At 49.4% G+C, this 14,807-nt stretch overlaps 1 protein-coding gene across 1 annotated transcript in view; it reads right to left on the bottom strand.

Annotated features, from left to right (window-relative positions):
* The window catches only part of ZNF496 (zinc finger protein 496), a 34,963-nt gene extending 20,389 nt beyond the window's left edge, over positions 1–14,574 (bottom strand). The window contains 6 exon segments of the mRNA XM_030315430.1: positions 7,159–7,235; positions 11,238–11,421; positions 11,696–12,122; positions 12,474–12,578; positions 13,795–13,998; positions 14,437–14,574. Of these exon segments, the coding sequence (XP_030171290.1) occupies positions 7,159–7,235; positions 11,238–11,421; positions 11,696–12,085 (651 nt within the window). The 5' untranslated portion in view covers positions 12,086–12,122; positions 12,474–12,578; positions 13,795–13,998; positions 14,437–14,574.
* Between the last annotated feature and the right edge of the window lie 233 nt (positions 14,575–14,807).

Raw genomic sequence — 14,807 nt, 5'->3', positions numbered from 1 at the left:
GGAACCAAACCAGAAATCTATAAAAGAAAATAAAGGGAAAACCTTCAAGCCTTTGGAAATGAAATACCACATTTTAAAATAATCCTTGGGTCAAAGAAGGCTCAAGAGAAATTAAAGAATACACTGAAATAAATGAAAGTAAAACCACATCATACTGTAACTTGTGGGATACGGCCAAAGTGGTTCTCAGAGGGATATCTACAGCACTAAAATGCTTATATTAAAAAATGCTTACATTTATTAACAAAGGCAAAGCATGGAAAGAGCCCAAATGTCCATTGATGGATGAATGGATAAAGAAGACGTGGTATGTATACACACATGCGCACACACACACAATGGAGTATTACTTGGCAATTAAAAAGAATTAAATCTTGGCATTTGCAACTACATGGATGGAACTAGAGGGTATTATGCTAAGTGGAATTAGTCAGTCAGAGAAAGACAAATATCATATGACTTCACTCATATGAGGACTTTAAGATACAAAACAGATGAACATAAGGGAAGGGAAGCAAAAATAATATAAAAACAGGGAGGGGGACACAACATAAGAGACTCTTAAATATGGAGAACAAACAGGGTTACTGGAGGAGTTGGGGGAGGGGAGATAGGCTAAATGGGCAAGGGGCATTAAGGAAGACACTTGCTGGGATGAGCACTGGGTGTTATACACAGGGGATGAATCATTGGATTTGACTCCTGAAATCATTATTGCACTGTATGCTAACTTGGATGTAAATTAAAAAAAAAAATGCTTACATTTGAGGGAAAGTCTCAAATCAATAATTGAAGCTCCCACCTCACGAACCTAGAAGGCAAACAGTAAAATAAACCCAAAGCATGTAGGAAGAAGAAAACAGTCAAGATGAGAGCAGAAATCAACAAAACTGAAAACAGGAAAATAACAAAGAAAAACCAATGAAACAATGAACTAGTTCTTTGAAAAGGTCAGTGAAAGTGAAAACCTCTAACAAGACTTAAACAGAAAAAAAAAAAGAGAGAGAGAGAAAAAACACAAATTTCCAGTATCAGAAATGAAACTGGAATAGCACAGACCATGCCCATACCAAAACGATAAAGGAACACCACAAGAAAGCCTACATGCGATACATTTGACAACTTCAATGAAATGAGCCAACTGCTTGAGAAGCGCGTACTACCAAAACTCAACCACTATCAGATCACATGAACAGCTCTGTAACCATTAAGGAAGTTGGCTCTATAATTAAAATACCACTTCCCCCCCACCCCGACAAAATCTCCCATTCATATGGTTCCACTAACGTATTCTACCAAATGTTGAAGAATCAAAACCAAGTCTAGGGGCGCCTGGGTGGCCCAGGGTTGAGTTTCTGGCTCATGGTTTTCAGCTCAGGTCACAACCCCAGGGTCGTGAGACTGAGCACCAGGTCGGGCTCTGCACTGAGCATGGACCCCCCCGGATTGGGATTCTCTCTCTCTGTCCCTCACCACCTCATGCGCACTCTCTTTCTCTCTCTCTAAAATAACATTTAAAAAATAATAAACAAATAAATAAAACCAATTCTAAACAATCTCTTTTAGAAAATAAAAGGGGACACTTCCTGATTCACCATACTCACCCATGAGTATAGATACAGAAATTCTTAAAATGCAGGTGACTCTTGAACATGTCAGGGATTAGGGGCACCGACCCTTCCCCACTACAACAGAAAATCCATGTATACCTTTTGACTTCCCCAAAACTTTACTAATCACCTGCTCTTTACCATAAGGAAAACTTACCAATGATATAAACAGTTAACCCATATTTTCTATGTCATATGTATTATACACTGCATTCTTACAATAAAGTGACAAAAGAGATCATTATTAAGAAAATCGCAAGGAAAATACATTAAAGTACTGCATTTGTAAAAAAAAAAAAAATCTTCGTATAAGTGGACAAACAGTTCAAATTCATGTGTTCAATGTTCAACTGTAAGAGCAAATAAAATCCAGTAATATATCAACAGAAGAAGACGTTTATTCCAGGGAGGCAAGGCCGGTTCAATATTCAAAAATCAATAAACATAACCCACAATATTAAGAGTCGCAAGAAAATTCATGTGATCAATGGAAACAAAAACACGTAACATTGGACAAAATTCAATAACCACCCATGATAAAAACTCCAGAGAAACAGGAATTGAGGAGGTTTCTCAAGTGGATAAAGAGAATTTACAAAAATCCCTCAGCTAACATACCAAATGGTGAAAGACTGAATGCTTTCTCTCTAAGATTGGGAACAAGGACATCTGCTCTCATCAGTGCTTTTCAACAACATAATCAGAGTCCTCACCAACTGAATGAAGCAAGAAAAGGATATAAAGGCATATAATTGGAAAGAAATAAAAGTTTTTATTTGCAGATAGCATGATGGTTTACATAGAAAATCTAGAGGACTCTATTTAAAAACAAACCAACAAAAATCCCTCCTTAAACAATGTGTCAATCCAGCAAGGTCACAGAATACAAAACCAACATACAAAAAAACCAACTGCATTTCTTTTTGTTGTTGTTGTTAAGTTTATTTATTTATTCTGGGACAGAGAAAGCCTGTGCGCATGAGCAGGGGAGAGTGGCAGAGAGAGGGAGAGAGAATCCCAAGCAGGCTCCACAATGTCAGTGCCGAGCCTGATACAGGGCTTAAACTCATTACCCTGTGATCATGACCTGACCCAAAATCAAGACACTTAACTGTCTGAGCCACTCAGGCTCCCTTCCACTGCATGTCTTATACTAGAAATCAAAATTAAAAAAAAAAAAAAAATAGTATCATTTATAATTGCTCAAAAAATGAAGTACTTAGGTATGAATTTAACAAAACGTGTACAGCTACTTACAAGCTAAGGAGTACACAGCACTAATGAAAGAAATCAAAGAAGTAAGTAAATGGAGGGGTGCCCACTGGCTCAGTTGGGGAAGTGTGCACCTCTTGATCTCGAGGTCGTGAGTTCTAGTGCCACACTGGCTACAGAGATTACTTAAAAAAAATAAAAATAAAAAAATCTTAAAAAAAAAAAAAAAAAGAGAGAGAAAGAAATAAGTAAATGGAGAGGCATCCCACATTCACAGACAGAATGACTCAGATGGGTGAAAATGTCAATGCTCCCCAAATGGATATACAGGCTAAACAAAATTCCTATCGAAATCTCTGTAAGACCCTTTGTAGACATGGACAAGATTATTCTAAAATTTACAAAGAAATTTTACAAAGGGACTAAAACAGCTGAAGTAATTTCTGAAAACAATACAATGGGAGGAATCAAGGCCACCACTTCCAAGACTTAGAAAATAGCCGCAGTAATCAAAGCTGTGCAGTATCAGTAGAGACAGACCTAGGTCAATGAAACAGAGTAAAGAACCCAGGAACAGACCTATAGAAATATGCTCAACAGAGTTTTTGCTTTTTTTACAGAGAAAGAAAGCGTGAGTGTGTGCACGAAAGGGCTGGGGCGGAAAGAGAGACAGAGAATCTTAAGCAGGCTTCACACCCAGCATGGATGTGGGGATAGATCTCAGGCCCTGGGATCATGACCTGAGCCACAATCAAAAGTCGGACGCTCAACCAACTGAGGCACCCAGGCGCCCCTCGAGTGATGTTTGACGAAGGAGCAAAAGCAATTCAATGGAGGGAAGAAAATCTTCCTTTTTAAAAAAAAAAAAAAATGTTTACTTCCTTATTTTGAGAGATCACAGAGGAGGGCAGAGAGAGAGAGGGAGAGACAGAATTCCAAGCAGGCTCCATGCTGACAGCACAGATCCTGATGGAGGGCTCGATCTCATGAACTGTGAGATCATGACCTGAGCCAGAGTCAAGAGTGAGACCCTAAACCCACTGAGCTACCCGGGAGCCCCGAAAACCTTTCCAACAGATGGGGCTGGAACCAGACATCCACTGGCACAAACAAATAAGCCACAACTAATGTGTCACACCTCATTTATAAGTTAGAGATCACGGGGGCGCCTAGATGGCTCAGGCGATTGAGTGTCCAGCTCAGGTCATGATCTCGTGGGTTTGTGGGATGGAGCACCACATTGGGCTCCACAGTGTGGAAACTGCTTGGGATTCTCTCTTCCTCTCTCTCTCTCTCTCTCTGCCCCTCCCCTGCTTTCTCTCTCTCTCTCTCTCTCTCTCTCAAAATAAAGAAACTTACATACATACATAAATAAATAAGCTAGAGATCATGGACTCAAATCCAACTGGATCACAGATCATGGATTAAACCAATCATAGACTTAAAATGGAAAATGTTTAACAATATAACTTTTAGGCAAAAATATAGGATGAAGTTTTTGAGATTGAAGACCAGGCAAAGAGTTCTTAGACTTTACACCAAAAGCATGATCCTTAAAAGGAAAAACTGACAACTTGGAGTAAATGAACATTAAAAACTTTTGGGCTTCAACTATACTTTAATAAAAAAAATAAAATAAAAATTAAATACAGTAAAATAAAATGGATGAAACCTTGGTTGGGGGCAGGGGGGAGGGGGTGGGAAGACCCTGTCAAAGGGAAGGAAAGTCAAGCTCCAGAATGAGAGGAAACATTTATAAAACACATATCCAACGAAGGTCAAATATCTGGGACATATAAGGAACTCTCAAAGTAAGAGAAAAATGCAAATGGTCCCATTAGAACATGAGCAAAAGTCGTGATGAAATATTCCATAGAAGATGACAGGATATTCAGAGGCCAGATCCGCACAGGAAAAGATGCCCAACATTATTAGCCCTCATGGAATGAAAATGTAAACCATAATGAGACATCACAGCACACCCATCAGAACAGCTTAAAAAAAAAAAAAAAACAGTGCAAACAGTAAACGGTGGCGGCGAGAATGTAGATTACTCACACACTGCTCATGGGAATGGGATGGCGTAGAGTCCCTCCGGAAAACAAAACTAAATTAGCACACAACCCAGGGACTATATACCTGGGCATTTACCCCAGAGACACAAAGTGACGCTCACATAAAAACCTTACAAATATTTACAACAGCATTAGGCAGAATGGCCCAAACTAGGAAACAACCCAGAGGTTGTTCAACAGGTGCATGGGCAAAAAAATGTGGTGTATCTGGACCATGGAATTCCACTCAGAAAAAAACAGCTCCTCAGACCGTGCCGACTGAACAGTCAACCCCCAAAGGCAGGGGTCTGTCTATACAACGTCCGTGAAGTTGACAACATCTGTGGTTAGTGTGGCCAACGAAAGGACAGTGTGAAGGAGCCATGGATTTCAGTATAAAAAGCAACAGGAGGGATGGTCGTGGTGACACAAATGTTCTGTATCGTGTGTGTATCAACACCAGTGCACTGGCTGTAGCCTCGGGCTGTGTTTTCACAAGACATTACCATTTAGCGTAAAGAGTACAAGGGATCTCTGATATTTCTCACAACTGCAGAAGGTAGTTACTCAAAGAAAAAAGATAAACATTACATGCACCCACGTTCACAGCAGCATTATTCACGACAGCTGGACACAAACCAAGGGTCCACCAAAAATGAATAAACAACATGCATTATACACACACTATGGGATATTATCCAGCCTCAGAAAGGAAGTCCTGTCACAGGATACGGTATGGACGGACCCTGAAGTCCCTATACTACATGAAACAAGCCAGTCACAAAGGTGTAATTCTTATGCAAGCTAGTTAGGGTAGCTGAGTTCATAAAATAGAATGGTCATCTCTCTGGGGACACGGGGAGCTATTTCTGGAACCAGTGAGGAGTTTCAGTTTGGAAAGATGAGAAAGTTCTGGAGATGGGCTGCATGACAGTGTGAATATGTGTGTTACTAAACACTTAAAAACACTACAGTACATAAAAATAGTTAAGATGATAAATTTTATGTAACATGTATTTTACTACAATTGAAACTAAGGGGCACCTGGGGGGGCTCAGTCGGTTAAGTGTCTGATTCTTAATTTCCACTCAGGTCATGATCTCACAGATTGTGAGTTCAAGCCACATGTTGGGCTCTGTGCTGACAGCACAGAGCCTGCTTGGGATTCTCTTTCTCTCACTCTGCCACTCCCTCCTTCACTCTCTCTCTCTCTCAAAATAAATAAACTTAAAAAAAATGTTAGACTGAGAAACAAAAACCTTCATGATGAAGACTTTCACTGCACTGAGCAGAAACGATCTTCAGCAGAGTGATGAAACAGCACTGACTTACCAAAATCTGTCTCCTGTTTACTGGGGCCTTTACAGGAACGCAGAGAAATTCAAAGACGAATACCTTGGTTGGGGTACAGGAACGCAGAGAAATTCAAAGACGAATACCAAGGCTCATTAGATACTAAGGTCACAGCATCTCTGTGTGTCATACTGGCCAAAAGTCTCAATCTTTAATAAGAAACCTGAGTTTTCCCTCCTTGGGCTCACACTTGTGCTCAGCAGCCACCACACTACATGGGAGATGCTGACACACGTGAACAGAGCCCACGAACGCAGCTCTTGGGGAAAGGAGGCGCCCCACCCCATGTGCCCGGTACCACGTACCCAGGCTTCAGGTTATGCGGGATGCATTGTGCTTAGGATTGCCGAGAGCAACCTTGGGACGTGATTACTGTGTGTCTACCATCCTTCAGATGGCCCTCCATCTGTAAGGAACAATAACCAGACAAGGTCCACACCTTCTTGTCATGCACTTTCTCGTGCAACCAGACCAGGCTGTAATACCCAAGTTGCATGCCAGCCAGCAGACATCATTAGAGAGAAACAAAGGGGGTGTGATGAGAAACCGTGGCCAGAGGCAATGGGGCTGGAAGGAAGTGCGTGAGACCCCCTATTGGACCAGCTTTCCATCCCACAGGGACGCCCAACAAGGGAAGCCTTGCACGGCCTTGTGCAGAATCACAACAGGGAAAAACGCCCAGGAAACTCCCCAACAACATGCCCGCTTGCGTACAGCACTGACATGATCTCTGCTTTTCCTCCATTTCCTAAATACAATCACTGTGGTTATCACTGCATAAGACAGTACCCTGTGAAGTATGAAAAGAGAGGTCTCCCTTTTTTCACAAGGGGGAAACCCTAACACACAGGGGGAGGACATCTGTCTCCCACCATCACAGCTGGCGGGCAGAGATGGGGTTCTTCAAGGGCTGTCCACACATCACTCACCGGGGGCAGCTGCAGGGCGGTTACCTGCTGTGTATCCCTCAGACTTGCCTCCTGAAGAAGGGCAGGCTCTTGCAGAACTGAAAGAGAGGAAACGTGGATTCATAAATCTCAGGTCTCTTCTCATCTGCAAGAGGAGGGCTGCAAGACGTCGAAGGGGTAAAGCACTTGTGAACCACAAGAATTTATGTCACCAATGAGAAGGCTTCAGTGGGGAATGCCTGGGTCATGTGCGCTCGGTCACTAGGGAGCTTTTTTGTGTATAATATGTGATTTTTTTGTTTTTTTAATTTTTTTTTCAACGTTTATTTATTTTTGGGACAGAGAGAGACAGAGCATGAACGGGGGAGGGGCAGAGAGAGGGAGACACAGAATCGGAAACAGGCTCCAGGCTCTGAGCCATCAGCCCAGAGCCCGACGCGGGGCTCGAACTCCCGGACCGCGAGATCGTGACCTGGCTGAAGTCGGACGCTTAACTGACTGTGCCACCCAGGCGCCCCTAATATGTGATGTTTTTTAATAAAATTTTTTTAATGCTTATTTATTTTTGAGAGAGTTGCACAGTGTCAGCAGGAGAGGGACAGAGAGAGAGGGAGATATAGAATCTGAAGCAGGCTCCAGGCTCTGAGCTGTCAGCACAGAGCCCAATGCGGGGCTCAAACCCACAAACCATGAGATCATGACCTGACCTGAGCCAAAGTTGGACGCCTGACCAACTGAGCCACCCAAGTGCCCCCAATTTTTAAACAATTTTTTAATGTTTATTTTTGGCAGAGAGAGAGAGGGAAAGGGAGAGAGAGAGAGGGAGAGAGAGAGAGAGAGAGAGAGAGAAAGAGAGAATGAGCGGGGGAGGGGCAGAGAGAGGGGGAGACACAAAATCCAAACCAGGCTCCAGGTTCTGAGCGGTCAGCACAGAGCCCAATGCAGGGCTTGAAGTCACAAACCATGAAATCATGACCTGAGTCGGAGTCAGACGCCTAACTGACTGAGCCACCCAGGTGCCCGTTTTTTAATTTTTTTTTAAGAGAAAGAGTATGAGCAGGGAGGGGCAGAGGAGACAAGAGAAAATCCCAAGGAGGCTCCACGCTCAGTGTAGAGCCCAACATGGGGCTCAAACCCATGACCCTGCGATCATGACCTGAATTGAAATCAAGAGTCAGATGCTCAGCTGACTGAGCTACCCGGGTGCCACTATTATTTTATTTTTTTAAATTTTAATTCCAGTATAGTACACATACAGCGTTATATTAGTTTCAGGTGGACAATACAGTAGGTTAGCAAATCTGTGTATTTACTCAGCTCATCAGGATAACTGTATGCTGCCATCAGGTAGCTCTGCAACTTTCCATGGGTTCAGGGATCTCAGCTTCAACCGCGATATGGGGGAAAATAAAGGTTAAAGCTCTACGGGGCTGTGGTGCCAGTAAGAGCTGCTAGTAATGAACATGATTGTAGACTCCACTATCATCTATAGATTTTTAAGTTCATAAATTGCAAAGCTGCATGAGGAAGCAGCTGTGAGGTACTCTTGGAAGAGCTACTGTCACATGAAAGTGCAGAGTGTGGGATTAGAGTCATCTCACCTGCCCTCAACTTGAGCTGCTGGGACCTCTGCTATATTCTCCTATGACGTCCCTCCTCTGGCTGGGACTCATTGCCTGCCTCAGGCTTCTGCTAGCCGGGGGGGGGGGGGGGCACGTACCTGGCAGGGAGTTGCTGTGTGAACCCGAGCTGTGTTTTAGAATGCGCTCCTTTTGGGGCATCTGGGTGGCTTAGTCGATTAAGTCTCCAACTCTCGATTTTGGCTCGGGTCACGATCTCGCAGTTTGTGAGTTTGAGCCTCACATCGGGCTCCGCACTGATGGTGTGGAGCCTGCTTGGGATTCTCTCTCTCCGAAAAATAAGTAAACTTTAAAAAAACCAATATGCTCCTTTTACAGAGTGAGACTTGGAAAGCTGTACTACCATCTCCTGGTTGAGAGGAAATCCCAGAGGTTGACCCTAGGTCACGTGTTAAATCACTGCCAAAGCTAACACTGGAAGCCAGTGTCCCTCACCTTCCGGACCTGGGACACGAAGCTTTCGTCATGGCACAGGCGAGACACCAGGAGGGGAGCCAGTTTATCCTGTGGTGATGTCTGGCTGCCCCAGCTGTGGAAGCTCAGGATTGGAGTAGGGGGTGATTTAATATGCTCTCTTACCTGCTGCCTTCTGAGGGAGGGACTACAGCCCTGCCTTACATGTCCCCAGAAGAAATGAGTGCAGGGACACTATGCACATCCCTCTGCAGAGCTCTGTCTCCAAACAAAATCTAGCTTTTGAGGAAGACCTTCAAGATTAGCAACTACACTGGGGCGCCTGGGTGGCTCAGGTGGTCAAGTGTCAAACTCTGGATTTCTGCTCAGGTCACGAGCTCACGGTTGGGAGTTTAAACTCTGAGTCAAGCTCCGTGCTGACTGTGCTGAGGCTGTCTGGCATTCTCTCTCTCACCCTCTCTCTGCCCCTCCCCTGCTCATGCTATCCCATTCTCACTCTCTAAATAAATAAATAAACTTAGAAAAAAAAAAAAACAAAAAAAAAACAACAACATAGGAACTATATAGCTGCTACTGGAGGCTCATCCCCACAAGTCAATGATGAATTTTAAGGTCTTCCTGATAACTAACTCGCATCATGCCTACTCTGTCCATTTACTGTTGTCCGGGGAAATACTGGAGCTGACCTATCTGACCCAAAGCCCCTTGCAGCACCTGGCTCACCTGCCTGGGCTGGTGCAGCACCTGGATCTCCTATCCGCCCTCCTGAAGACCCTCCCAGGGCACGACCCAGGCTGTGTGCACACACAAGGTTTATCTGGGAGAATAAGTTCTGGGCTGAGTTGTGTCCCAATCCTAGTACCTCAGAATATGACTGCATTTAGAGAGATCTCTCAAGAGGTAATGAGTTAACGTGAGGTCACAAGGGTGGGCCCTGCTCCAACGACTCGTGTCCTTATAAACAGAGATTAGGACAACCGTGTGGAGATGCAGGGAGACCACAGTGATTAACAAGCCAAGGAAGGAGCCTCACGGGAAAGCGAGCCTGCCTGCACCTTGGTTTAGAACATCTATCCCGCAGAACTCTGAGGACGTAAACCTGCATTGTTGGGCCTGCCCGGTACGATGCTTTGCCAAGCAATCCCTAGCAAACTAACACGAGGCCAGCATGCCTGGACATCTGTACTAAAGTCAGATTACTTCCACCCAAAAAGAAACTTAATATGTTGTTTTTTTTTTTTTGTTTTTTTTTTTACTGAAAAGCTTATAAAGGATCACTTCTGTGAGTCACAGGAGTGCACTCCCGGCTTCCTATGGCATGTGTAACTACAGTACAATGTGGGGAGTCTGCCCACACCAACCTGCACCCCACAGGGGTCACTCCCCTCAACCACAACTTCCCATGGTGGTTACCGCGACCAAAAGTCAAGAAGGGCTCAGGGTCTCCGCTCTCAGCATTCTGTGGGTAAAGTCCTTTAATTCTCAAAAGACCCATATGGGTGATGATTATCCCCAAAGGGTGGGCCAGGAAACCAGGACTTGGAGAGTGCTCTCAGTCATAGCTAGAGGAGTCAAAGCCACCTGCCTCAAACCACCACTGGCACTCTTTGTACAGATAGCCAAATAGGTCCAGGCGACATTCAGGCCTGAAAAACCCACCCTGTTCCCTCTGAAGCACTTGTAGATTTCCTTGCAGCTTCCTAACAAATCCGGAGAGCAGCTATTTCTTCGCTGGGGAAGGCGGTTCGGAGACACAAGATGTGGCTGTGCTCAGCCACCCACACAGGCGTCTCCCCAAACCGACCAAGTCTGGAGATGCACCCTCAAGAAGAGGAGATGGTGCGGCCTCAGACACCCACCCACAGCCCTGGTCGCTCTGTGTGGATTTACCACAGTGAAGGGGGCACACATCCTCAGGAGATCCTGACTGAATTGCTCTAGAGAAGGACCCAGACCATGGAAACAGTTCACGGCTCTTCAGGGGATGAGCAAGAAAAACCCAAGTCCAGAGCCAGAGGCACAGGGAGGGGTAACCCCACTGAGTACCTGGATCCCCACCGGGCTGGCCCGGGGTTCTGCTCGGGAGCCCAGGGCCCTGTGCTACGGCCGTGGGCTGGCTGTCCTGGCTCTTTGCAAGGTCGCTCTGGGCTTCTGCTGGCAGCCGCTCCGGCTCTCGGTCTGGAGGGCCTTCGCCATCATCAATCACCACGGGGTCTTCACAGTGCTTGAGCTGCAATCCCAGAGAGGATGCTCAGGGTGAGGTGGAGAGGTCCTGCTGACCATCTGCACAGTGACCGCCATAGGCTCCGCCAGGGCCCCGCATAGGACAGAACCATGCCCCAAAGCAGGACCCTCAAGGAATGGAACCTGCTTTCTTGGGAAACCAAACTCCAGTGTGAGCCTTGCTGAAGTGTGGGGCTCTACACAGAACTTCTCCGCAGCCAGGGGCCCCGAGGCACCCTCCCCATCAGTGCTGCCCAGCCCCGCTGTGTCCCACTGCTCACCCACTGCCAGGGCCGCCCAGGCTCCCGCTCCAGCGCCTCCACGGCCGCCACAGCCTGATCACCACTCTCAGGCTCCTGGGCCCGCACCCAGCCCTGGATCTCACGGGGCAGGATGGCCAGGAACTGCTCCAGCACCAGTCGCTCCAGGATCTGTTCCTTGGTGTGTCTGTCGGGCCTCAGCCAGCCCTGGCACAGGTCCCAGAGGCGGCGCAGGGCCTCCCGGGGGCCCGCCGCCTCCTGGTAGCGAAAACGGCGGAAGAGGCGGCGGGAGGACTCGGGGCTGGGAAGCTCGCCCTGGGGGCTAGGGTTCTCTCCTGGTGGGCTCCTCATTTTCCTGGGCTCCTCGCTTTCTTTCGGAGCCAAGACTCGGGGACACAGGGCTGTGGGCATGATGGGATTTGATGGGGGTCAGCAGCAGAGGACGACCCTATTTCCAAACAGAAATCACTGGCTTCAATGTTCTGGTCTCCTGTGGCAGTTTTTTGGGGGCAGTGATGGGGAAAGTGACAAAACCCGCAGAGACCAGCCCGTGGGACAAGTCCTTGGACATGGGACAAGGGTCACTGTGGCTGGCCCTTACACAAGGGGAGATAGGGAAGACCCTCCCCCCCCCAACACAAGAGCATCATGACAGGATTTCCCTAACGGGGCAGCCAAATGAGGCAGAGGATCAGGGAGAGAAGCGCTAGCATATCAACACATCACGGGCATTTCAGGCATCCAGGGAGCCCGACAGGGCCACATGCAGGGCAGAGATTGAATTGAGACTCTGTGGTACCTTCCGTGGCCAGGTCCTCCTGGACAGGACAAGTGAATAGGCCGCTATCTTGAGGCTTCGCAGCCAAAGTCCCCGTTCTTGCCCTTGAGACCTTTACAAAAAGAGCTGGAAAGACACAGACATGCCTGGGGTGCCTGGGAGGAGCCTTCAAAGAGGATCCGGGACCAGAAATCAGCCATGCTGGTGCCCAGGGCCAGCCATCGGTGCTGGATCTGGACTCACACAGAGCAAGAATTAATGGCACCCAGCAGAATCCAGGGGGATAAAGCACACAGCCCAGATGATGCCCATGCATAAGATGGGAAGAGTCAAAAGAGGCGGGTACATCCTGAGTGTAGAGCAGAAGGTAACTATGTATGTAAAAACATCAGTGCTTTCAGATCAGCCTCCACCCAATTTGCCCCCAAGTCTGGATGGCAAACTTTAGGATGTGTTTAAAGATGCACTGGCCTTCCATCGAGCCTCTACCCCACCCCCTTGTCCTCTTCAAACCATGATGAAGGCAACCGTGTACTGCTCACGGCCCTTCCTCCGTCAGGAGTGAGGTGGGGGCACTCTGGCGCAGTTACACCTGCACCTCCCCAGTGAACACACACAGGGCGACATCAGGGAGCAGTAACCCTGACTCTGCACTGTGGGATTCAAGGGAAGGGCGAATGGGGAAACATGAGGGCCTTGGACTCCAGTCTGCATAAGGCTCCAGCTCACTCCCATTTCACAGGAAGACCAGTGAGGCCAGGAGAGAGAACAAAGGCCACTGAGTGGCAATCAGAAACACTCCAGTCTCTGGACCCCCTTGCTCTGCAACATAGAAACCAATACAGAATGACACCAAAGTATTCCAAGTGTGTCTGGGTGTCCTCCCGCCTCCAGCACCTGGAATACAATCTCTCCTCCACCTGCCCCCACGTTCCCGGAGTTCAGCCAGCACACACCTGCCGGGCCTCTATATTTCTCAGACCTGCCCCTAGGCTTGGGCGGGGGCTCGGGCCCCACCTTCTACACTCTGTTCGCAGTGGGGCATCCCGCTCGGGGTCTGTGCGGATCATCCTAAGCAGACAGCCGGGTCTGCCTTTGTCACCCCGGGACCTGGCACCTGGCACGCAGGCGGCGCAGAAGGATGCCTGATGAATGAGCTAACTTAAGTCCCGGGGGCCTTCCCGGAGGGGGCGGGGCATGCCTGTAGCAGCTCTCGGAGGACAGAGCCCCATCAGCAGAAAGGAAGGAGGAGGGCACGCTAGGCCAGACAGAGAGGCAGGCTGTCCTCGTTCCCCGCCTACCCCAGGCGCGCCTCCAGCGTAACCCGCTCCAGGCTCCTCACCTCGCAGCCCGGACCTCCTTCCCCGAGTCTAACTCCAATCCCTCCTGCTGCTGCGGAAGTCTCCGGCAGCAGCTCCTCATCCTTCCAGCCCGGCCTCCCGGGCGTCCTTCCAGAGGCCGAGGGACTCTCTCCTTGGCTGGTCGAGCCCCCGTCTCCCGCTCATGCACGAAAACGCGGCTGAACTAGTGCAGCAAATGGAGGCGCCTGCAAAACAGCATTCGTGCAGCCTTACAGCCCCGCCCGCGGAGTCCCTGGCGCGGAGAGACCTGGGCTGCGGGCGGGGAGACCCGGGCGCGTGGGGAGGCCGGGGCGCGCGGAGAGACCTGGGCTGCGAGCGGGGAGACCCGGGCGCGCGGGGAGGCCGGGCGCGCGGAGAGACCGCGACTGCAGGCGGGGAGGCCCGGGCTTGAGGGGCCGGTAGCAGGGAGCGCACGGGAGGTCAGGGCGGAGGCCGGGGCTGCGGGCTAGGAGGCGGGGGCGCGGGGAGCCCGGGGCCGGGAGCGGGGAGGCCGGGGCGCGCGCGGAGGCCGGGAGCGGGGCGCGGGGAGGCCGGGGCCGGGAGCAGGGCGCGGGGAGGCCAGGGCGCTCGGGAAGGCACCGGGCAGAGCGCGCGGGCCCCGCCGAGCCCCGGGCCGCACTCACCGCCGCGGCGCGTCCCCTTTGGCGGGCCGCGTTAGCCTGGCCGCCGCGGAGCCCGCCGGACGCGCAGGAAAGGAAAGGCCGGAGCCCTCCGGCTCCCTCCCCTGGGACACTTCCTGCTCCGCTCTAGGACTGGGGAGGTCTCCGCATCTCAGTGGTCGAGGTGTGCGCGGGGGGTGACATCCGACACCCCCCGGCCGGGCCCGGCCCGCGCGCCCCGCCCCGCTCCGCGCGCGCGCGCGCGCGCGCCCGCCGGGACACGGGCGTCCGGCCGGGGGCGTTGTGGGGCCCACCGCGCGGCTGCGGCCTGGACCACCCCGGTGTTGCGCTGGGGACGCGCCTGGGGGCGGACCGGGGGCTGGCCGGGGGCCCGG

This window comes from Lynx canadensis, chromosome A1, assembly GCF_007474595.2.
Source record: "Lynx canadensis isolate LIC74 chromosome A1, mLynCan4.pri.v2, whole genome shotgun sequence".
NCBI lineage: Eukaryota > Metazoa > Chordata > Mammalia > Carnivora > Felidae > Lynx > Lynx canadensis.
Note: the sequence above shows the minus strand (reverse complement) of the source record. Positions and strands in the feature narration are given on the sequence as shown.